The 23,738-nt window shown below is 47.4% G+C and overlaps 1 protein-coding gene across 2 annotated transcripts in view; it reads right to left on the bottom strand.

The window, feature by feature from the left end:
• Nucleotides 1–21,370, bottom strand: part of TSPAN2 (tetraspanin 2) — a 69,510-nt gene extending 48,140 nt beyond the window's left edge. The window contains exon 1 of one of the 2 annotated variants that reach the window (XM_029573015.1): nucleotides 20,793–21,319. In XM_029573015.1, the coding sequence (XP_029428875.1) occupies nucleotides 20,793–20,861 (69 nt within the window). In that variant the 5' untranslated portion in view covers nucleotides 20,862–21,319. Of the gene's footprint in view, nucleotides 1–20,792 lie in introns of both variants that reach the window. The other variant, XM_029573014.1, reaches the window with a different exon arrangement.
• Between the last annotated feature and the right edge of the window lie 2,368 nt (nucleotides 21,371–23,738).

The raw sequence follows: 23,738 nt of genomic DNA on the forward strand, positions 1-23,738 counted from the left end.
CCGCTCCGCAATCTTCAGAGATTTCATGGACTCTCACGCTCCGGGACCTTTTCTTTTTTTTTTTTTTTTTAACCTTATGACGAGTGGATTAACAGGAGATTCTTCCATAAGTCTGTAAAAGGGGCAGAATTCGCTAAACGAGAAAGAAAACAAATCTCGCCCAGCGCATCCAAAGCACAGAAGCCGAACAGGGACACTACCAGAGCCTACGTCAAGGGCAAACTCTTCCCGGCCCTTGACGGCTTGCAGAAGGCAGAAACCGTCAAGACAAGGGTGCAGTAGTGTAAGCTCTGCCCTGCGCATCCGGCTCTCTTCAGCCGTGCTCGGAGCTGAAAGAAAGTTTTTCTGTGTGGGGGGTTTGCGCAGGAGGAGCGGGGGTCGGTAGGGGCAATGCACTCGTCAGGGAGGTTGCCAGCTCTTCCCAGTACAATACGGTTCACGGGGGCAGGCTCTCTCCGAATCCTTGCACTGTACCCTTGACTCTTTAGGCTCCTTCCAGCATATTTTTGTTTTATATTTTAAACTGATTTTCTTTTTATTTAAATTATACATAACTGGACATCTAAACTATCAATCACTGCTAAGGAGACAAAATGTTTATTAGAAATACACTATCAAGAAATAACGATATTACGTAGCAGAGACAAATGCAAGTCCATGAAGAGAGAGGACAGAGGAGAATGAAGGAAACGATAAAAAGTCAAGCAAACTGACTGGTTTTGTTTTTTTTTTAAAGAGGGCTTCTTCAATTCTGGGCCCAATTCACTGTGGCTTTTCTCCCATTCTGTCTCTGTACGATTAAATCAGACCCTTTGGAGGTAATTTTCAAAGGAGTTACGTGCGTAAAAGTAGCATATGTAATAGCGATTTTCGAAAGCGCATTTATACGCGTAAACTCTTTTGACAGTTCAGCCTTAAGAAAAGCAGCTATTTTCAAAAGCCCACTTAGGCGCATAAACCCCAGCCCTACGCATGCAGATCTTGTTTGAAAGTTACTTCCTTTGAGTATAAAATGCTTTGAAAATAGGGCCTCTGGGTGGCCTTCAGCAAGTCACATTGAGGCCTAAGCCTGTTTTTTGGGCACACATATTGCTCTCTCCCTAGGCATAGTCTTGCTCAGCACTGGGGATTCTCAAGCCGGCACCTATGGGCCCAGATACTAAAAGCTTTTCCCCCGATTTCTTCTCTCTCTGTGGGAAATTTGTTCAGTGCCTCGGGCCCAATATCACCCTAGGCCTCGGTTTGCCCAGCAGTGATAATATTGTTCCTTCCTCTTGCTGGGCTCTGCACATTGTACCAGCTAAGCATCTGTGCTGCCACATCAGCCAGCATCATAACTGTAAAATGTTGGGATTTTGTTTGGAGTTAAAATATTTATTCATTTAAAAGGATGTATTCCCACCCTGGCCATTATTCAAGGTGGGGTACATAATTAACTCATATATAACAAACAATATATGCATTTTTACTTATTGGATGATATTCTATTCATTAGCTCTTTTGAAATTTGTTTTTGTCATGGCGGTTTTGTTATTATGATTGATGTTTTATATTTCTTGATTTTATTGTTTTGAGGAATGGTGGTGATTCTGATGTTCCACTGTTGAGTTGCAGACAGAGTTTGACTTATAGCTGTTTCCAATTCAGCTTTTGACTCCACATTTTTATTTCTACTTTATGGTCTCTTTCTTCTGTATTTGGTGAGGATCTGTCTGTATTCTGCATATGTAACTGAAGTAAGGTATTCTGCTGGCATGTAGTTTCTGTGTGGAGCTCTATAGGAGCCTGGCTTGTTCTGTTTTCCTAATACGATGTGTACTGGTGTTTTAGGCCTGGTATAATATTTTCAGTGTTACTGTGTGAATGTTGACACTTAGTGCTGTTTTGGCGTAGGAGGTTTACTATGTTATAACTACAATTCCGTTTACCGCTGACTTTGAGGGTCAAATCCACACTCAACACTCGTTACAACAGACCTAATACCATATGGGTTCCAAGTGACTCTTCTGCAGGGTTTTCTGGCTGGTGCCACAGCAGTGCATTAAATATAATAAACAAGTTGTAAGTGATATTTTTACCGCAGTGTCCTTTTTCACGTAAAATCAGTTATAAATGCATAATTTTTTTATGTGTGTGGGCAGGTCTAGGGGGAGGGTGAGCAACGCTGTAAGGTTTGCCTAGGGTGCCTAATGCCCTTGGCACAGGCCCTGATTGATTGCAATGCTGCTGTGCTTCTCTTCCCACCCGCACATCATCAGGTCGTAGTTATGGGCTGTGAAGTTACGTACCACAACCCCTCATCCCAAGGGATGTCATAACCATAAAGCACTGAGACGGCTGGTTGGATGTAAACTGTAATTTGAAAGATCACCACTAGGTGGTAGGTGATGATGGAGCTGTGACAGAACAGGAGAGAGGGGACCGGGCGGAGGGGTTGTGTGTGAGTATGAACCCTCAGGATATCATTGCAAACTCTCTTTTGCAAATGCACCATGCCAGACATTCAGACTGTGAGACTATGGTGGGGGCTGGAGGGAGGCGGTGAGAGGACAGAAATGTACAGAGAGTGCCACATCCTGCCCGTTGAAATCACGAACATGAAATTCAGCAGCGCACGATTTGCGGGGAACAACAGCCACATTACACTTCCTGAGTGTGACAATCTTCCTTTGGCAATTGCACACTGCAAGAGCAAGAGGTAGCAGGCTACATAAATACAGGCTCTGCCTGAACCTGATCTTACGCTGGGGCACCAGGAATAGTCAGCCTGGGTCTTCCAGGCTTGCTCTCCAGGATAAACAATCCCTCTACAAAGAAAGCCTGCTCCCATTTAAGCTGTGCGTACCGGATGGAAACTCATTCATGCATCTTCTAAAAATCTCTTTCAAGGCTGCAAGCTGAGCTTCCGTGCACCAAACCGCAAAGCTGCGTCCTACGGGCTCTATTATTAAATAAGTAAGGCATGCCCAGTTATTTGCAGCGCACTGCTTGTGAGATCACCATGTCTCTGTGTCTCTTCCCCACCCCCCCTCAAAATAACTTTCATGTTTGGCATTCTGTGCACACCAATATTTCCAGGCATGTCAGGTGGCCCAAGAGGATCCTGCCAGGGGTGGAGGGGTTTTTGGGACCATGTGGATGTGAGTGTGCAGCTTTTCATTTCTATATTTGTACACGTTTAAAGTCTGAATTTTGGCTCAAAGGCCAGCCCAGCTGGATTGTGACATCATCAAGTATCTTTAAAGCTGGCATATCATTGGCCCAGTATGATAATGCTAAGGATGTCTGAGAGGCTGGCAGTCACATGATCTTTTCTTTTTTGGGGGGGGGGGGGGGGGGGGGGGATTCGGCAGTTTCCTTCTGCTCTTTTGGATCTCCAGCTCAATCAGACCTGGCCTCTATTGGGGCAATTGCACCAAGAGCCTTCATTTCCAGCTCTTCATCCCGCCCCACTTCCATTTCTAACTCCCTGTCTAGTCTGCCCATTGCAGAGATGGTTTTTGACTGGGGGGGGGGGGGGGAACACACATACCCAGGCTCCCTCCGGACCCTGGTACACACAGAACCTGAAGCCGGGCCTTTAGATGTCATGACAGTCTTCTTAATCCGAACCTTCAACCATGCAAAGCTGAAGGGGAGGTCACGCTATAAAAGCGGAAGGAGCGAGGCACAATCACCCAACAGGAGAGTGACAGAATTAACGCCCATTTGGACAGGTGCAGAGGGCGATGGTAAGGGAGGGGTGGCCCTAGGGAGATGTCCAGAGATTGAGTAGGGTCCATGGTAACACAGTAGGCAGAGAGGCAACTGGAGACGGTCAAGGGGACCTTACATGCCAACCGCTTACTAAGTGATTTATTCAAACTAACTAAAGGTATCACGGGGTCCACACCACATCTAGCAAAGCAAAACTCAGCTTTCAGAGAAAATAACGCAGCCGCACTTCCCTTTACCTCAAGCAAATTCAGACTGGGAAAAGAGCTAACAAAGTGCAACCCCAGTTTACACATTTGGAAGAGCAAACTTAGCCCTGAATTAAAGAAAATGAAAAAACGTAATACTATTTTAGTTGCAGGGAGGCTCGCAGGCTTTGGTTTCGATGGTGGCATTGCTCATATTGCCACATATTGGTGCAATAACAATCTCTTCCCGGCATACACACCGCCTGGGGGGAGGGGGGGTCTTCTTTTTAATAAGACCCCAGAGCACATTGTTTCCTGTGCCGTAAGATCTGACAAGACCTTTCAGGAAAAGGGGGCATTATATATTGGCCTGAAATTGCAAAACGCTTCCTCCTAACCTATGCTAGCAGAGGAAATTCTTCTGGCAGTCCGAATCTGCTGAGTGTGTGTTCGGAGCTCACTCCTTGCCTGGACTGTAAGAGCTGCTGCCGTTGGACCTGATTTGTCAACACCGAGGCTCTTCTCCCATTCTGTGTCTGTGGAGGAAAGGAATCTGGATGTATCGGGGCCCATAACGATCAACGGTGCAGCGATCAGGGCCTACTGCACGCCACAAGGACAGTGCAAGTGTGTGGGCAGATTGTGCTCACTGAGGCTAAACTTGCAAAGCCGTGGGAAGGGAGGTCACCGCCCTGTCCTACACTTAAGGACAGCAAGGTCAGCGCAGGGAGGCTAAAAGGACATTTTTTTTAATGGCTTCCTCCTCTGCCGCTTGGGGCATTCAGTTCCGTGTCCGGCGGCCGTCCATGACATTGGCTCATTTTACTCACCTCCTTCCCCACTCTTCCTTCAACAACATTTTGTTGGGGGGGGGGAGGGAAGGAAGGTCAACGTCGCAGGCTGCGCTCGTTGCCGGGCACAAGCTGGAAGTCCTCAGCGGCTGAGATTTTCTAGCTGGTTTCTGAAGAAACCTACTTTCCAACTGCCCCGCATCGTGGCAAAGCGTCTGCTGGTTCCATAACACTTTCAAAATTTCCATAGATGCAAATTCCCCTCGGACATCTTCACGGCCAACGAGATGATTTGAAGATATAACCTCACACGTATCTTCTCCCCCCCCCCCCCCCCCTCCACCCCTCCGAAAAGCCTCCTCCAAGTGCAGATACAAGTTCGTGTATCATGGGACCCCTGCACATATTTTTAGCTGGGTTAAAAGGGGGGAGGGGGCATTTTCAGATGGTCCTTTTTACCTGGGTAAATCCACACTTAAAATGACTTTCAAAAATTGCCTTCAGAATATGAGGATAAATAAGGCCTGTTAAGGCCCATCCAGTCTACTCAGGTTTCATTCCTGGCGAAAAACCATTCACCCCGGGTTCAGCTTCGGCTTTCCTCCTCACTTCTTCACACCAAGGCTTCCTCTGAGCTTGTCCCAAGCTTTCTTCAATTCCCTTACTGTTTTTGTCTCCACCTCCTCTCTTGGGAGGCCAATCCTGAGAAGACATCTTTCCTGACATAAACTGCTTTGGTTTTATTGTGGAAAAGAGTTATAATTAAATGCAATAAACTAAACTAAGGTCTGGGTCATCTAGTGTAGGTTTCGGTGAATTGGTGGTTGAAAATAACGTGCACAAGTATTTTCCTAAGCAAGATACATGCATACATCAGCCAACTTTATAAAACATTTGCCTCTGCGCATAAACTGAGGGTTATCACGCACACATGTCAGTTATTTATAAAATAGTTGTATAAATTATGTGGTTCCCTACATTTAAAACATACGCATTTACTTTCAAGATGGACATAGGCACTATTTTAAAAACTGAGCGTCTCTTGCTGAACAGTTTATAAAATACAGGTGTATCTTGTAACACCTATATATGCTTATATGTGCCAAGTTCTGTGCACTGTCGAAAATTATCCTTTTAATGTTTATTCTAGTTCAGCAAATGAAACAAATATTAAACGAACTGAAACTAAAGTTTAAAAACCTCCCCAAAATGAAAAGAAAAACAAACAAAAACATTTTTTGTTTTGGGTGTACATCCCTGTTGAAAATTGGTGTGACCTATGCAGGTATGTGCTGGCTAACTTATGCAAGCTGTTATAAATTAGCCCAGCCACTCTCCCCCGCCATTCACCTTTCACTGTTGTAATCATAGGCTTGCGTTCTATTTTAAATTTTTAAATTATTGTAGCTTCTCATTTCAGGCCACCCCAGACTTTACAGCAAGAAGGTGCTTGACACTTACAGCTGCACAGAAACTCACGTCCTCTCCCTTCACTGCTTTTACTACGCCCATCCCAAGGCTTTAGGGTGACAGACAAGCAGCACCATACTCTCCCCACTCCCCAACACACACGCATGCAGTGCCTAAATTTTCAAAGTTCCAGAGCCGCTGCCAAGAAGAGAACACAGTTCCTGCTGCTGGAAAGGGAAATTTAATTTTTACATTCGTTTAGGAAACAATTATAAATGCTGTGCTGCAATATTTCTTACCTACAGAGACGGAGGATAAGTTCAGTGACTCGAACAATTTTTCATGCTAACCACCCGAGATGCTTCCCTTATGGGTAAGGTGATATTTTGGCTCATGAACCAGCACTGTAAATAAGGGCAAAGAAGCAGTCTTTTGACTTTCTTGAGTTACTTGGTCACTATTCTCACCAGTGGTCGGAAGACCTCAAGTACCAAACTATACCTTAGGGATATAAATGTCCAGGAAGACTTCCCAATAGACAGAGCAGCCCCACCAGCAGAAGTGCTCCCTGTCTCTGGATGTAGCCCCAGGGGCTGCTCCTGGAGGAGAAAGGGTTCCCCCTTCCCTGGTCTGCCGCCTCCCAGTCCAGCATGAACAGCTCAGTTGCACAGGATTATGGTTCTTATGCAGGCCAGATTTTATCAGAATAAAAATTTCTGGGTTGTTCCCCTCTTGTCAGTTAAAAAAAAAAAAAAAACACCACATGCCTAATATGCTAGGTACCCGAAAAACAAGACCAATAGGAGGAAACTGGTTTCTCCGAATCCTCTCGTCTCAGTGCTACACTGCAGCCAACGTACAAAGGTGAGGCGAATGGTAAATTAGCAACAATAAACCACTGGGTCTTTCTGAAAACACGAACACAGCAAAAAAAACAGGAAGCAGAATACTACTGCAACCGAGATGATTTGATCTACTTTCAGTGCAAGATTAGAAAGTGTTTCCCCCCCTATACAAAACATGACACATCCCCCACCCCCTCAGAGCCCTCCAGATGAAGCATTACACGGGTGACAGATAATAAAGTCATTTTCTAAAGTCCAGCCAAGCTTTTCAGTTTGACTCTCAATGAGATAACCATGTGCCAATTTCACAGTAAAGATTTTACCGTGCCGGGATAAGAGTCCAAGTTCTGATGAGCAGGTACCTGAAGAAAATAATGTGCTCAATAAGGCAGTTCTAAATAAGTTTCTTAAAGTGCAATAATATATATGTTCTAATGTTGATTTTAAATCCATAGGTGTGGTAGATTTATAACAGTGGTGATAATGTCGTCTGAGTTCAGGCTTGGGTCCTGGCACCCAATGGTTGCTCCCTAGTTGGGCAGTACCTAGCAGGTCATTCTCCCCTGTCTGTTCTTATCGTTTAATTATTAAGGGGGGGGAGGGGGGCTTGGAATGAATGGATTAGAAAGGGAACTGGGCTTTCTGCTTCCAAGAGAACAGGAGATCCAAGTGCAAGGTCCGAAGAGTGGTCTCCAAATTACATATGGCACAGGTTTCCACTCCCGTATTGCAGATGTTTTGGTTTAAGGGAATCACGCCTGCTCAGAAGTCAGAGTGAATTATTGTCCTCCCTGGTGCAAAGAGTCCATGTAGATGGACAACACATTTCAATCCAAGTAGGTCAACCCTTATCTTACCTTCAAAGGGCCCCCTTGTTGTTACTGGAAGCTTCCATTTTGTGCCAACGCATTCTCCCTTCCCCTCACCCCACTCCCATTTCCCAAAATGGAACAAGAGCGTTCTGTCAACACTGATGTAGGATCTAGAACCACCCTGTCTTAGAATCTGCTGGGCCAATGACTCCAAACCAGGCACTTTGCTCTACTCCAAAAAAAACAAAATGAGTCTGATTTTCAAGATATCCATAACATAGGGGTCGGAATGGGGTGAGTCAAAGAAGCCATGGCCTGACCAAAATGTGTGTAAATTTTGATAATCTTTACTGAACTGGTATATGAATAATGAGTTTTGTGCCCGAGTTTATGCATTAGTCTGGTGGTTGGAGCCTTGCATAATAATTATTGCTATTAATTGCATCAGTAGCATGGGATCTTCTTGGTGTTTGAGTAATTGCCAGGTTTTTGTGGCCTGGTTTGGCCTCTGTTGGAAACAGGATGCTGGGCTTGATGGACCTTTGGTCTGACCCAGCATGGCAATTTCTTATGTTCTTATTCATTGGGGATATCTTGAAGACCAGACCATCCAGAGGGCCCAGTTGAGAAGCACTTTTAGAGTCTAAAAGTTCAGCATCTCTAGTCTGCAGGCCATTTTGACCCGACTGGCAACATACTCCCCCTTTGAGTTTAAAGAATGAGAACTCCCCTATAATACAACAACTTTCAACATCTCGGTCAATGCAAGCCAATGCATTTTATTCCAGTGCTATGTGGAAAATTCTCCTCATGCTGAACTATTAAAACTCAACATTTACAGTTTTTTTCCCCCTTCCCTACCAAAAATGTAATTTACCACTCACCGGGCTATAAAATCCTACATAATTCTTGAAATTTATACTAACACGATACCAAAATCCCAGGGCCCCTTTGGTAATGGAGCAAACTGATGGCTGAACCGGTGACATCACAGTGTGTGCTTTTTTAATATTTGGTTTCTACGACTTGGATCAAGGCAGAATGCCATCAGCTGAGGTAGGCCACAGTTCCCATTATTTGGAAACCAGAGTTTGGTGGTAAAATATTATTGCATTTTAAAAGTAAGATAATATAGTTTCCATCCCTAAAGAACAGTCCATGTGCACTTGTAAATGCACTCAAAGTCGCCTCCTGTCTGCTCCTGAATGGCTTTCAGCAGAGTATCAGTTATTAGATAAAATGAGGATTCCTGTGCGTGCACCATCTATGTGTGTATATGGCCGCCTGAAGATTTACTCCAGTGTTTTAGAACCTGCAAGTATCATATGTACGCGGGTTATAAAATATGCATAATGCTTCCCTACGACATTCGCACACCTGTAAAGGATACGTGCAAATAGATATTCAAGTTAAGCTGAATAAATGGCGCTATCAAGACTTATCCAGTTAAGTGGTGCTGAACTGCTGTACATGCGTATTTTTACTTTCAATTACAAAAATATATGCGTGGAGATTTTATATGGGTATTTTAAATAGCACTTACACCCCTGCAAGTCGCTTTTTCTGTGTGCAAGTCCATACATTTTGTTACATGCGCGCATGGAAAAAATTATCACTTTTACCAATTAGTCCACCAGTTTACCCAGTCCACGTGCAGGTCATCGAGACCCTCCTGGTTCTTCAGCCTGAACTCCCCCCACCCACTCAGTACTTCACAAACATAGAAACACAGAAACAGAAACGACGGCAGAAGACGACCAAACGGCCCATCCAGTCTGCCTAGCAAGCTTTCACACTTATTTTTTTTCTCATACTTATCTGTTACTCTTGGCCCTTATTAGTAACTTTTTGGTTCTATTTACCTTCCACCCCCAGCATTGATGTAGAGAGCAGTGCTGGAGCTGCATTTAAGTGAAGTATGTAGCTTAATTGGTTAGGGGTAGTAACAGCCGCAATAAGCAAGTGACTCCCATGCTTATTTGTTTACCCAGCCTGTGCAATTCAGTTCTTGTTGGTTGTTGTCTGAATATAAATCATCTTTTCTTCATTCCCCCTGCCATTGAAGCAGAGAGCTATGCTGGATATGCATTGCAAGTGAAGTATCAGGCTTATTTGGTTTTTGATGTTTAACATCTTTTACATCAGATAATGAGCAGGTGCAAATATGTGCGAGTAAGCTGTCAAATCTACCCGAGGGTCTTCTAAAATAGCAACCAGGGACATAGTACATGCTATTTACATGTGTATATGCAAATTTTTCTGTGCCCAACATTTTAAAAATTCAGCTTTAAGGTGGTAGATGATGAAAGATAAAGACCAATGGGCCCATCCAGTCTGCTCAATTATGCAGTTCTACACTGCTAAGGATGGATCCCAGTTGCCAGCCATAGTTGCTTGACCACTTGTAGGATATTGCTCCTTATCCAAGACAGTTTTTTCTTTTAATCATTGGTTTTCTATTGTCCTGGCTAAATGAATGTACAATTTCTTAAGGTCATAAGATGAGCATTCAAGAAGAATCCTCTAAGGATAGTGCCATAATAACTGTTCATCAGTGCATGGATCATCAGGGTTCAGGACTAATCTGTGTTTTATTAAGGATATACATTTGATAGGCTAGAAAGTATCTCTCCTGCTCAACATAGCAATCACACACAGAAAGATGAAGAAGTGAGGATCTACGCGCCAGGTGGTTTCAGGAAGGTAAACAATCTATCGGGATGGAAGCCAGCTCCGATTCTCACTGCACGCCAACTCCCTGAAGCCTGCTGGTAGGAGGCTGGTGCGTCACGGCCATCCTCGAGGATGGCACGTTATTCCAGCAATAGAAAGCCCTTAGAAATCTTAGCAGGGATGAATGTGAGATCAGCGTCGAGGAGGCAAGAGTTAACATTCTGAGTTTAGCCGGGTCAGCCCAACGGTTCAGCAGAGACCCTGCTGCCGCCTCTCAAGGCTGTAGGCTTGATGCAGCATTCCACAGTCTCATTTTCTAGTTGGGGATTTTGGGATTTGAACTTGCGACCTGTTTAGTTCCAAACCAAGCACGCCACCGCTGAAGCAGAGAAACATCTGTCAGGGAACGTGACAGGAGATCATTATGTATCGTCCAATAACCTGGCTTCCTGTGGCTCTGCAATCAGTAATACAGTGCTTCATTCAGTCTCATGCCCTCTTGCAAAAGAGGAGAATAGCTAACCTTACAATGTCCATCTGTCCAGCATCTCTTGCAGGATAACACTATGGGAGAGGTTCATAACAGCGACTGCTTAATTTTACTAATGGATCTGAAATCTCTGGGTCCAAACCAGAGCCTTGGCCCCTAGTAGAGAGCAACCCCAAAGATGGCAGGGATCTTAATTCCCTCCCTTAACACTCTGTCACCAGCATCCAAAGAGAAAAGATGGAGATGTGTGAACATTTGGCAATACCTACCTAGTTTTCTTGTTTGACCACAGCCACTAACCAATGGCAGGGCAGCTTTCAAAATAGTTGATGACATCACAGTGTGCTCTGACCTCTCTTGAGATTTCACATTGAACTGAACAGCCCTGTTTCCTTTAGGAAATAAGAAGAAACATGAATCCCAAGGGTCAGGAGCATTGTGGGCAAAAATATGAATGAAATAGATAAATGGTTGAAAAATTATGGGGGAGGTGGATGAGGATGAAGGACACAGACAGACAGACATGACGACCTGATAAGGCTTGTTTCTCTGCAAGTGAAAATGCTACCCAGCCCATCTCCCTCTCAAGCTTCCCTGCATGGAAGTGCTCAGTGTTTGCAATGGTCGATCCCCTGGGTGGGCTGTCTACTGGCATCCCGGCTCCCTTCTGGAAAAGGCGTGAAGAACCTGACCCCCCCCTCTCAAATCCCTTAACCTCACTGACAAGAGCATTTCTTGCCTCATGCACTACTATGGGCAAGAGCTTGCTGACCCTTCATTTCCACACAGGTCAGTCAAGCGGTCATTCTGGGGGGGGCTTCACCGATGGCCAGCCCAAGCCTGGCCCTTCTGATGTGATGGTACGCATGGGCTCAGATGGTCTGAGAGTGATGAAATGAGAATCTCTCCCATTGCAGAACAGATGTCCAAAGACATTGGTACTACTGAGCCCCAAAACCCATCAGGTCATTATCACGCAACTAAGGCCCTTCCCCTCTGCACCGGTGAAAGATTACCAGGAGTGAGCTGGGCCTTTACTGGCACTTTTTGTCTTGCCTTGCTGTTTCCTCACAGAAGGAGCTGGCTTTCTCAAGCTTGTGAAAATATTATTCATTTTTCCATCCACTTAAGGTCTGCAGGCGGAGTGGACTGTGTGCACATTTGCTGACGGGTTTTAATTTTGTTTTCCATCAAGGGCTCTGGGAGAATGTGCTAGCGGGAGCAGGCTGAAGGGAAAAAAAAATTACAGAGGCCAGGCTGTAAAAGGAAAAAAAAAAAAAAATCAGTGACTTGTTGGAAAGGCTTCTGCAATCCTGTTTAAAAATACATTTAAATTCTTCAACGGCACTTCTTGTAAACAGCTCTCCCACTCAGCCATGGGGAAAGGACCGGAGGAACGACACTGGGATGCTCCTTGCCGTCTCTGTAGCTGGCGCTCGCTGCTTGGCCCGAAGATCCAGGCACGTGGGCCACGAGCAGAGGCCTTTTGGCTGCGATTGAAAATCTGTACATACATGGGAGGGTGGGGAGGGCTGTCACCCCACCCCACCCAGGACACGATGACATGACGACCCTTGCCAGAGGAGAAGGAGTAAAATCCCCCTGCTTTCAAAACTAAATAAGACTTAACTGTAGGCCCGAGAAATGTACAAAGAAAGGAGTCTCAAATGGATGGCTGACGGTTTCCAGTTTTTGTTTGCCAGACTGGCCCAGCCAGGCCGTCAGGTTAATGCTGTTCCTCTTGTACGAGCAGGCAAGGGACGACGGAGCCACTGTGGCTTAAAAGAGAAAGGACAGAGGATGCAGGAGCTGTGCTTCCTGTAATCCCCCTGAGAGAGTAGCAGAGGCACAAAGAATAGCACAGCAGACGAGGATCAGAAGGCTCACCTGTACTAGGGAACGTGTAGCGCATATTTTTTCTTTGTTTGCTTGTTTTGTAACTTTGCCTGAGTCCACCATTTTTTTTTTAAACAAAACCTGAATAAAATGTTGTTTGCTTCTCTTTCTTTTAAAAAACGAATTGAAATGAAATGGGATATATATTTTTTTTTATTTCCTGTTTCATTTCAAGCAAATTGCATATCCCAGTAATAATAACTTATTTATAAAGCGCCTTATCAATATATACTCAAGCCATGGTACAATCAGAACACAAAAATTCAATGCAATAAAATCAGTGCCAATCAAATGGTAAAAACAGACACCAAAATATCTGTCACCCTAAAACAGGCAAATAAATGCACAACAGAAATACAAAAAATCCAGAAGGCAGCAAGATAAAACAGAAATAATCTTCATTGCGCCAATCTACCTACCCAAGTCGCACCTCCAGTTGGGTGCAGGGCAAATGTGTGCAGATTTGGGCAGCTCCTCCCCCAGGAATGCTTCTGCTCAGTCCATTGAAGATATCAGACCAGCAGTTTTATAAAAGGTCACCCCTGCACATAAAACCCTGTTCTACTCCCTAAAACTTTGATAAAAAGCCAAGCCTTCAAAAGGTGGTGAAAGAAACTGTAATCTGCCCAGTTTAGTTCCTGCTGCGATGCCCGGCTGGTCCCCACTGGATCTCTGGCTTTCCCCTCGTTTCTTCCCAACTGAGGATCCTCTCTCCTCTGGGCTTATTCCGTATTTCCTAGCATTTTGTTACTGTTTTCTTCTCTTCCGGCACCTGCACCGGGAGGCCGCTCCATGCATCCCCCACCCCTCGATGTGAAGACGGACGGTATTTCCTGATGTTACTCCCAAGTCTATGCCCTTTCAGCCTGGGCCTGTGACGAGTGCTTGCGATCGTACTCCTCAGCATGTGAGGATCTCAGAGCATTGTGCAGAACAGTCAGGCCTACTCGTCTTAATAACCCTCCTAAGGGTTTTGACTCTATTGATCTGACTTATCTGATCTGCCATGATCACTTTTGTGACTCTGTGATTGACCAATGCTGTATACAGAGACAGCACTACATAAATAGTGGTCACAATTTTATAATTTTGCGATTGTTCCTTAATTTTTCGTGCGGGAAGCAAATAACAGTAAGCCATAATCTCATAGCGAGGCCTAAGGAGCAAGCCAGATTAATGACACGTTTATCAACACTGCAGTTTTCTGATCACGGCATTCAGCACCAGACACACACAAAGAGCAACTGCACCATGTTAACATAATAAGGTGCTCTGTGGGCTGCTACAGGGAACGCCCGCCGTCACCATGCATCTACGATGAATCTCCTCCGCCTCCTTCTCTCTCCGTGGAAACAGGATTTCGATGAAAGAACATAAATCTGTGTATGAGCAGAGGCCAGAAATGCTAGCAAGCAGCCTTTATAATGAGGACGCCGCAGCTCCCTTGGGCAAGAAAATGAGCGTGACGACAAAAGCTGGCCCCCGCAATGCTAAATTTTATACACGCGTGCCTCGCAAGCAATTTTGATGTGCTCCTTCCCTTACTTTGTGACGTGCTCCTTCCCTTACTTTTGGGCCGATACAGTAAAATTCGCGGGAGAGCCGGCGCTCCGAGGCGAGCGCCCGCTTTCCCCAACCCGCGCCCAGGCCACTCTCCTGGGCGCGCGATCCAGTATGCAAATGAGGGCCCGCGGTAAAAGGAGCGGCGGCTGTCAGCGGGTTTGACAGCCGACGCTCAATTTTACCGGCATCGGTTCTTGAACCCGCTGATAGCCATGGGTTCGGAAAACGGACGCCGGCATAATTGAGCGTCCGTCTTTCAACCCGTGAGCTGTCGGCCGATTAAAAATTTATTTTTTTTTAATTTTTGATTTTTTTTTAATTTTGGGGCCTCCGACTTAATATTGCCGTGATATTAAGTCGGAGGGTGCACAGAAAAGCAGTTTTTACTGCTTTTCTGTGCACTTCCCCGGCGCCGGCAGAAATTAGCGCCTGCCTCTGGGTCGGCGCTAATTTCTGAAAGTAAAATGCGCGGCTTGGCTGCTAAGGTTTTGGCAGCTGTGGTCTGAAGGGATGGTGCAGCCGTGCATCCAGCCAATGCTTCCAAAGACAGCGTCGCAGCTCCGGGACCAACCATGCATCTGCAAAGCGGGCCCGACCCTGTCTCTTCTGGGGAGAGGATGGTCCAGCTGGGCCCCCACTAATATCCTGTGGCAACCATGCCCCCTCCGCGCTGAACACCTTAGCTTTTGCACTGATAGGGGGCAGTTGTAAGGCTTGACCAACAGACTCTGGTATTTAATGAGAAAGTCAAGAGGAAAGGAAGGTCTCTGGAGAAGGTGCAACGGTCCCCTAAGGTCCTGCTCCTTCCTACAGATCCCCGCTGCATTCGCCTCTCGAACGCGCGTGCGCATGGAATCCCGCAGCCCGCTCCAACGCTCTGGAATGAAACAAGTGATGTCACACACGTTTTGTTTATAGTGCCGGCATCAAAGAATTAAAAAAAAAACCAAAAAACCCAACAACAAACTGGCCAGCCCTGAAAGTGACCATGCAAACAACATCTGTCAACTTGGCGGTTTTCTCCTGCTGCTTGTGGCCTGAGTTAGAGCCGAGCTGGGGGATCTGGTGCCTCCCATGAGCCTTCGTTCGCAGCTACCTGAGGATCTGTGTATCTCCTCCGCCCAACTTACTTTAGTGCAGTCAATGAGGTGACAGTCTTGGGTTGCGGGCCATGCAACCAGGGTGCCTTCTGGCCCCGGTTCCAACCACCAGGTAATACAATTACAATAATAATGCATCATTTTAAAAAATTTATACGCAAAGCAGATTACACTCAGGTCCTGCAGAGGGCTCACAAACTTAAGTTTATACCCGAGACCATACTGGGCAAAGAGACTCGCCGTCCGTCACAAGCAGCACCAGTGGCATTTGAACCCTGGCTTCCCCCGTTCTCAGCCCCCTCCTCCTCTCAGACAGTGTCACACCCGTTGCACAATGTGCTGGGCACCATCCTCTCCAGGGGCTCCGACGTTCCCAGCCCCATCTGACCCGGGGAGCAGAAGACCCAAATCGCGAACTGAACCCAGGCCCCTCTGCTTGGCAGGGAACAGCAGCGCCGCCAAGCCACCGGGGCCAGCCCGGCAGGTCTGGGCGCGAACGTTAACACCATAGGACATCGGCGGGGATTACGTCTCCTTAGGCTTCGCCGAGCTGCAGGATGATCCGTGCTTGCTTGGATTCCAGTTGTGAGGGGGGGGTTGGAGGGGCCTCAAGTCATATACAAAACCATACAAAAATAACCCACAGAGTCAGTTTGGCAGGCTCGGTTCCCCCGACCCTGGAAAGATAAACATTCTGCTCCCTAATGTTATTTGCATAAGCAGAAGCCCGGGAGAGCAGGATGAAAGGCCGCAGAGCACTGCAGAAATCTTTTCTGTGCCTCCTCACCCGCAGCTTGTTCCAACGTAAGCTGCGGCCACAGCGTGACCCAGCGTCGTCGGCATCGCTGATGGTGCAGTAGCAAACCAAGTGCCACCTCGTTCCCCGTCAGAGAAAGGAGCGAGAGCGGAACTTGCGTGCGTCCGGATCTGGAAAAATCTTTTCAGCTCTGACCCTTATGGAAAATAAGCCGGGGGCCGGCCCGAGATGCTGCGGAGGATGCGTTCTCAGTCCCGGGGTGAGGGGGGCAGGGAGTCGGAGCAGTTGTGCAACAGTGACCCTCGGTGAGCGGATTTAGGATCCCTAATTGCAGGATTCGGGAAGGCTTGGTGGTGGGACGCTGCCCCCCAGGGCTGAGGACCATTGCTGCAGTGAAGTGAGAGGGGGAGGGGATAGAATAGAGGGTAAAAATCCCCCAGGTAGTCACAAATGAGCTGGAAATCCCAGGAGGAAACTGCTAGGCCCCTCCCCCTTAGCAGATTAAGGTCCTTTTCAATAAGGTTTATACGCCAGGCCATGGTGAACCTTCTCTCCCCTCCGCAAATTCCCCCCAAATCAGTCCACTAACAGGCAGGTTATCCTGGCTAGAAACAGATTTATTATAAGCAAGACACTTGCATAATAGATTTTACAATTTTAAGTTTTAAGACGAAGGATGTTTCACTAGAATAAAGGGCCCTTCATAACACAGAGCGGTTAATTAGCCAAATATGACCTTTCTACCGCTCGCTATATCGGGCCCACAAAAGCCGTTGGGTTTTTTTTTTTTTTCACTTTTAGATTTTTTGTTGCTCATAAAAAAATGAAAAGTTACTACCCGTATATACTTGGGTTCTGTCACAGACTGAATTATACTCAAGCACTGCACGGAACCAGTTTGAATTATTTCCTTTTTTATGAGCAACAAAAAAAAATCTAAAAATAAAAGTGAAAAAAACCCATCTTTTGTGGGCCCAATGATTATATGTGACCGATATAGCGGTAGAAACTTCATATTTGTCTAATTAACCGCTCGGTGTTATGAAGGACCCTTTATTCTAGTGAAACGTCCTTTGTCTTAAAACTTAAAATTGTAAAATCTATTAGCGTTTTTCTTATAATTAACTGTTTAATACACTTTGGGGCTTGGACGTTTTCTGGCATTAGCGCCTTCCAGCCTAGAGTTGGAAAGCCATCGCTCTCTTCCCCCATCTATGCAAACAAGGATCTGCAAGCCTAGGGCACTGGGGATCTCCGTCCCAAACACCAGCAAATAAATAAAGAGTCAACTGGGCAAGCAACAGGGGCCGAGTCCGAGTTACACAGTGGGGGTGGTGCAGATGCAAGCAGCAACCTCCGGTGTACGGGGCCAGTCCTGCGGGTGCCTCCTGCGCCTCGTGTTCAGTCTCTTATCTCTTTTCAGCTTCTGTGGGGTCACTTAAGTGGGAGACGGGGAAGGGGAGGTGCTCAAGCGCCCAGAGACCCTATGCCTGTGGTGCTCCCTTGAGCTGGGGCTCCTGTGAACCATCACGTTTGAATGTGGCGTATACTGCACAGGAAATGCCCTCTCAGCTACCAAGTTGGCCAGAAGTATAGTTACCCCACACCTGTGAATGCCCACAAGGAGGCGAGGCAGGCACGAGACAGAGATCCTGCTGCTGGGATTGGCATGGGTGGATGTCAGAGCACCGGGAACGGACACAGCAAAAATGGGGATATTCTGCCAGAGCTCAGACCCGCGACCTGAGGGATGGCCCATGCATGGCGCAGGGATCTTGCCGAGACCAACCCATCAGCGCTGAAATGTGCTCAGCAGCGGAAAGAAATCTGACTTTGGTAGACAGACATGAAAGACCAAGCTGATAACTGGAACAGAGCAAAGCATCCGGGTGTGCATTTTATTTTTCCCCTCTTCAGCTTCCACTCCCATTCCACAGTGAACATCAATAGGAGCAGGATTGGGAAGACGATAATATTCTCCGAATTAACTGCGGGTGTTCTCCTTTAGTGCAGAACTCAAGAAATTGCTCAGGGAAATAGTGTGGTGGCGAAAATACAAGGCAGCATTTGCTTTTAAGACTGAACTGGTACCGCGTAATGTTATTTGAGGGGATGGATAATGGATGAGCAAAGAAAGTTAAGAGCCGCAGGTCTTGCTCTTAGAGAAATTTCTTGTTAAAGGCAGCAGCGGCACAGGCCAGATTTTCTGCTCTGATCACACTTGCCTGCGACTGCTGTTTCCTGGAGCGTGTCCTCATCATCGTGGAACGATAGAACTGCCCCTAAGACAATCAGAATCCTTAAATGGCAGCAATCCCTCGCTTGGCTCAAGCTATTGCTGAAGCACTCGATCCAGTCCAACGCTGCTTCTTGTATTCAGATGCAGCACATAACTATCATAGCAGTAGAAATTAACTTAAGGACGACCCGTAAGGCACATCTGGTCTGCAGGATTTTCTTCCCTGTGCCATGTCACAGACTCCTCTTTGATTTCCAGCTTTCCTCTCACGTGCTTGCATCTAAGGATCCCCTGTGCTTATCCCAGGTTTTCCTGAATTCTCCTACTGTTTTGGCCTCCAATGCCTCTCCTGGGAGGCCGCCCAGAATCCATCACCCCTTATGGGCAGAAATGTTCCCCTTTCAGCATTTTACCACCCTTATTCAACCTTTCCTACTACTCCCTGGCTTAAAAAAATAAAAATAAAATAAAAAATTACCATGCGTCCCTATTTTGCAAGCTGCCACACATTTCCTTCACCTGATTCACTGAAGCTGCTGCAAGCATCGCATTGCAAGAGCTTTTCATTTTTCTCATGGCAAGCAACTGCGTGCGACAGGACTCCAGCCAGAAACAGGATCCAGGCCAAGCTGAGCTCCGATAGGAAAACATCTGGAGGTTTCTATTGATCCAGCAGTTTCCCGTCCCTCCTTTCTACTTACAGTTCAGCTGGGACCAGGGCCGGGAATCTGGTGCCGTGAGCCTTCATTCACAAATTCCCCTCTCCCGTTTCATACCCCCCACCCAGCTGGCTCGGCACCAGCCACTGCGGCCACGGTACACTGGGCTGGGGGGGGGGCTGGGGAGGGCACCATGCTCTAGGGTTCCTTCTGGCGCCCTGAAACCATGGGGTCCTAAATCCAGTCACTAGGGGGCTGCCATTGCATGGCGACAATCACTAGGACTCTCTCTCCTCCCCCCCCCAGGGGCTGTGAGTGCCGCCTCAGCAGCGGCCGAGCTGCAGAAATCCACTGCTCACCCCTGGGACACGGAGCTTGGAATCCATCGACCCCCTTGGGATCCTGCCAGGAACTTGTGACCCGGATTGGCCACTGTTGGAAAGAGGATGCTGGGCTCGATGGACCCTTGGTCTGACCCAGCATGGCAGGTTCTTATGGTCTTATGAGCTGGGACTTGATCTCAGGTCCCCTATGTGCCACGGCAGTGGACTGGCCTGGCAAACATTGGGTTTGCACAAGAAATGAGAAGAGATCAAACCTACCCCCATCCACCCCCTCCCTCCCAAAAAATGTTTCCTGTTTTGATGCAAGATTACCTATGGTGGACCTGCAGCAGTGTTAATAGGAGATAAACCAAGTTCTGGTTTGCCAGTGACACAGAAGGAGCTGTTGATTTTGTCCAGAAGACTGTTTTCTCTTCATGGATGCCTGCGGCAAGGTTTTTGCTCTGCTGTGACTATGTGGAGCAAATACTAAGCCTTTCTAATCCTCTTCCTCGCCCCCCCAAAAAAAAGATAATTCTGGCCAACAGTCCACAGACCTGGGGAGGGATAACAGAGGCCACAGTCCTGTCCCTGGCAAGACATTTGATTTACTTTCTGCATCAATCACGGGGACCTCATTAGGACAGACTTATGATAGTTAAATGTGTTACGGTGCACGGCAGGGGCACTCAAGCCAGATCTGCCCCCCAGCAGTCAGCTTTTCAGGATCTCTCTAATGAATATGCATGAGGTTTATTTGCATGCACGACCTCCTATGTATGCAAATATGCATTTTCCTTCGGGGATATCCTGCAAACCCGGGGGGGGGGGGGGGGGGGGGAGGGAGGGGGAGGGGGTGTCCGAGGACCGGTTTGAGCACCACCTATCCCTGCCCCCATCCTACCCCTCTTGCCACCTGTTGGACTCCATAGGCCAGCAGCATTCACTCCGCAGCCTTGGAGCGACTCCTCGGTATTAAGGGCAGGCTTGGGAAGGGAATCAGCGCTGAAGGTGCCGGGGGGCGGGCAGCCCGCACAGCTGAGCCGACAGCCGGGGCAGGGCAGGGGGGCACAGATCCCGGTCACCCGATCTGCCTTCAGTGCACTCCAGACCCAGCGAGCAGGGGACAAAAGGCTCCCGTGCTGCCCTGCAGGTGGAGGGAGGGAGGGCAATCCTCCCCCCACCTCCTCTTCTGTCCAATGTCTTCCTATTATTCTTATTATTCCTATTGCAGGACCTCCTGGGACGCAGCCCGAAGTCATTCCTGCAGGGATCCGACCCCAGACCCAGTCCCCCTCCCCTCCTGCCCGACGGGGCTCGCCTTGCACTTACCCAGAAGATGAAGTTAAAGGTCAAGAGCAGGTACTTGATGCACTTCATGGTCCCGCTGACTCGCCCCATCTTCAACAGGGCTCTCGCTCTCTCTCCCCCCCCAAAAAATAAAATAAAATAAAAGCGAGTGCTGCTGACTCTTACAAATAAAACAAAAAAAAAAACAGCCACAGCCTCTCCAAGAACCCTAAAAGGAACAGGGGCACGGCCACGTGAAAAGGCTTTGTAAGAGCAGCGCTATAGGGAAGGGAGAAAGGGACCCCCTGCAAGCCACGCGGCCGCCTGGCAGCGCTGGGGCCGATGCCATGGGAAGAGCCCCGGCGGCCTGGCTCCTCCCGCACCGCTTCCCCGACGCTGCGCGAGAGAGAGGGAGAGAGAGCGCGCGCGGCGGCCGCCCTGCTGCAGCCGTTACTGCTCTCTCCAGATGTGCGTCACGTGCGCAGCCTCCCCCGGGGGGAGCACCTTGCAGCCCGCCCCCAGGCTCCACGTGCAGGGCACAGGCTCGGGATTAAGGAGGCAGATTAGGAACCTGTCCTATAAAACCCCAAACGCTGCAAAGCCAGGGGCCGACAGGCGAGCCAAAATGGCAGCTGGCAGGGAAGCAGCCTTACACCTGCGTGCAGCCAGGATTAGTGGCTCTGCCGCCCTTATCCTGCTGGCAACCAAATCAAAGAGCCTCTCAAATACACGGAGCCAGGCGGTGACCATTCAATTAAAAAGATTTTTTATCCATCCATAGGGACCTTCCAGTTCAGTTTTTATTTTATTTTTCTGGGAATTTATCCGTGTCTATTTGTTATACTGAATAAAAATGGGAGACATTCAGTGGAAATCAAATCAGTGAGCCCTTTTCTTTCACTTCTTTCTCTCTGGTTTTGTTTTTTTTTGTTCACTGTGATAAATTCCTGAGAAAAATGAGGTAAAACTGAAAGGGTGGCTCTCTGACCATCTCTGATGTGGTCTGGCTGAGTTTGCTTGCTGATTACATCGCAGTCACGTGCTTTGTGCGTTAGGCTTCCTAGGAGAGTGGGATTAGCTGCATGAGGGGCTCAGGAAAGCTGGGGCCCCTGCATGGAGTGGCCGTGGAGCCCAGGGAGGTCGGATGTGCCGGGCAGCGGCCTGGTGGGTTTGTGGTGTCCGGGTGGCTTTGTTGCAAGGCTTGGTGGTGAGGGCATGGCGACAGGTGTCCTGGGTACTGGACTGGGTTCCGGTCTTGTGGAAACCAAAGAGGATTGGCGGGAGGCCTGCCGCGGACATGGTGCCTGAAATTAGAGGAGGTAGTACTAATGCTAGCTACTATCTGCCATTATTTTGGCACGCAAATTTCAAAATTTATGAGCAAAATTGGCCAATATGACTCTGGCTACACAGGGTCTCTGTCCTCATTGGGAATTACTATTATTCTATCAATATTGGGCCTACATGGAAAAAATATCCTCTCTCTATCAATTGAACAAACAAAGGTCTGTTTATCTTGTCCACTAATATTTTGTAAAACTCTTCACTATAGTCATCTGGACCTGGTGGTGCCTTATACATCTTTGCTTGCCAGATTCTTCTAGTTATATCTTGCTCAGTTACTGGGGTATTTAACTGTTCCAGTTGTTTTCTTGATACCTTTGGCAATTTCAATTTGTCTAAAACGTTTTGACCTACCTCTGAGTCTCCTTTCTTCATCATCTTGCTACACTAGTCCAGACACACAGGTTTACTCTCCATACTACCAGCAGATGGAGACAGAGGACACACCTTTTTCTGTGACATCATCGCTGGTTGTTACCATAGTGCAGTTCCAGCAAAACTCAGTATTCCGTCTCCAGCAGGTGGCAGGACATATTGTTTTGGTGCAGTAGAATATTTGTCTCCTAGGTATGAGTTTATTCTCTTCCTGGTTGAGTACTTACTGCCATTTTTACTGCACTATCAGCCAGGCTACTGGTTTGGTTGTTTTTTTTTACCAGTTCAGCGAGCCCTTCCAGGAGATTCCCGGCTCCAGAGGGGGTTCAGTAGAGTTCACACGGTGAGGTACCTTCTTATACCTTTGAAAGATTCGCTGTGAAGAAAACATTTTCCCCCTCTCTCTCTCGTTCGCCCACATCCTACCTCTCTAATTTTTGCCTTTCTCTTCGAGTTAAGAAAAGAGAGTTTGCTGGGCACTTTCATTGGCAACTGCTGACTTAACCCACTGGAAAAGGGCAAGCTTTTCTGGGGAGGGGACGGGGGCAATTTAGGGCTGTTTGAGATCCTCTCCAGCCTTGGCTATTCTGTGCCATTTTTTAAACAGTTGCGGGGATGTTCGGTGAAGGCGGTCAATGCTGTTCAACCTGTGGGAGGTGGTGCCCTAGTCACTCTGATGGTTTCTCCTGTTCATTTTGTGGGAAGGCTAAAATCTTCCAGGGCAACACCTAAAAACCCCCCCAAAAAACAAATGCTTTGATGAGACCTTGAGCGCTGTGACAATTTTTCTGAATTTACCTCAGCAGGAAAGGCTGCCAGCTTGAAATCCAGCATTCCTTGTCTGCACGATGGGGGTCCCTGTTTCTCACTCCTCTGGGTCAAGGTAATGTGGGCATCATCTCCTCCAGCTGTGGTGACTTTTTTCCTGAATTCTTTTGATTTGCAGCCTGGTGGAGGGGAGGGTCCCTAGACTCTCCCTGTGGGTCAGTGTCCAGTCCCTAGGTGCCACCCATGACAAGAAAGCAGCCCAGGTTTCCTTCAGATGCTGTGGTGGTCCCTCCTGTGTCTGACACAGAAGACAGGGTGGCGAATTATCTTCAGAGGGTAGCGATGGTACCATTATTTTTATCTTTGTGCGTCCAGTTGCTGATCTTTTTCTGGAATTGGGTGTCACTGTATATATTTATGTAGATGACAGCCAATTGCTGAGGCCGCTGACTTATCTAACATATCATGCCAGTAAACGGGTGCCGGGGAAGGCCAAAACTG

This window comes from Rhinatrema bivittatum, chromosome 12 (genome assembly GCF_901001135.1).
Source record: "Rhinatrema bivittatum chromosome 12, aRhiBiv1.1, whole genome shotgun sequence".
NCBI lineage: Eukaryota > Metazoa > Chordata > Amphibia > Gymnophiona > Rhinatrematidae > Rhinatrema > Rhinatrema bivittatum.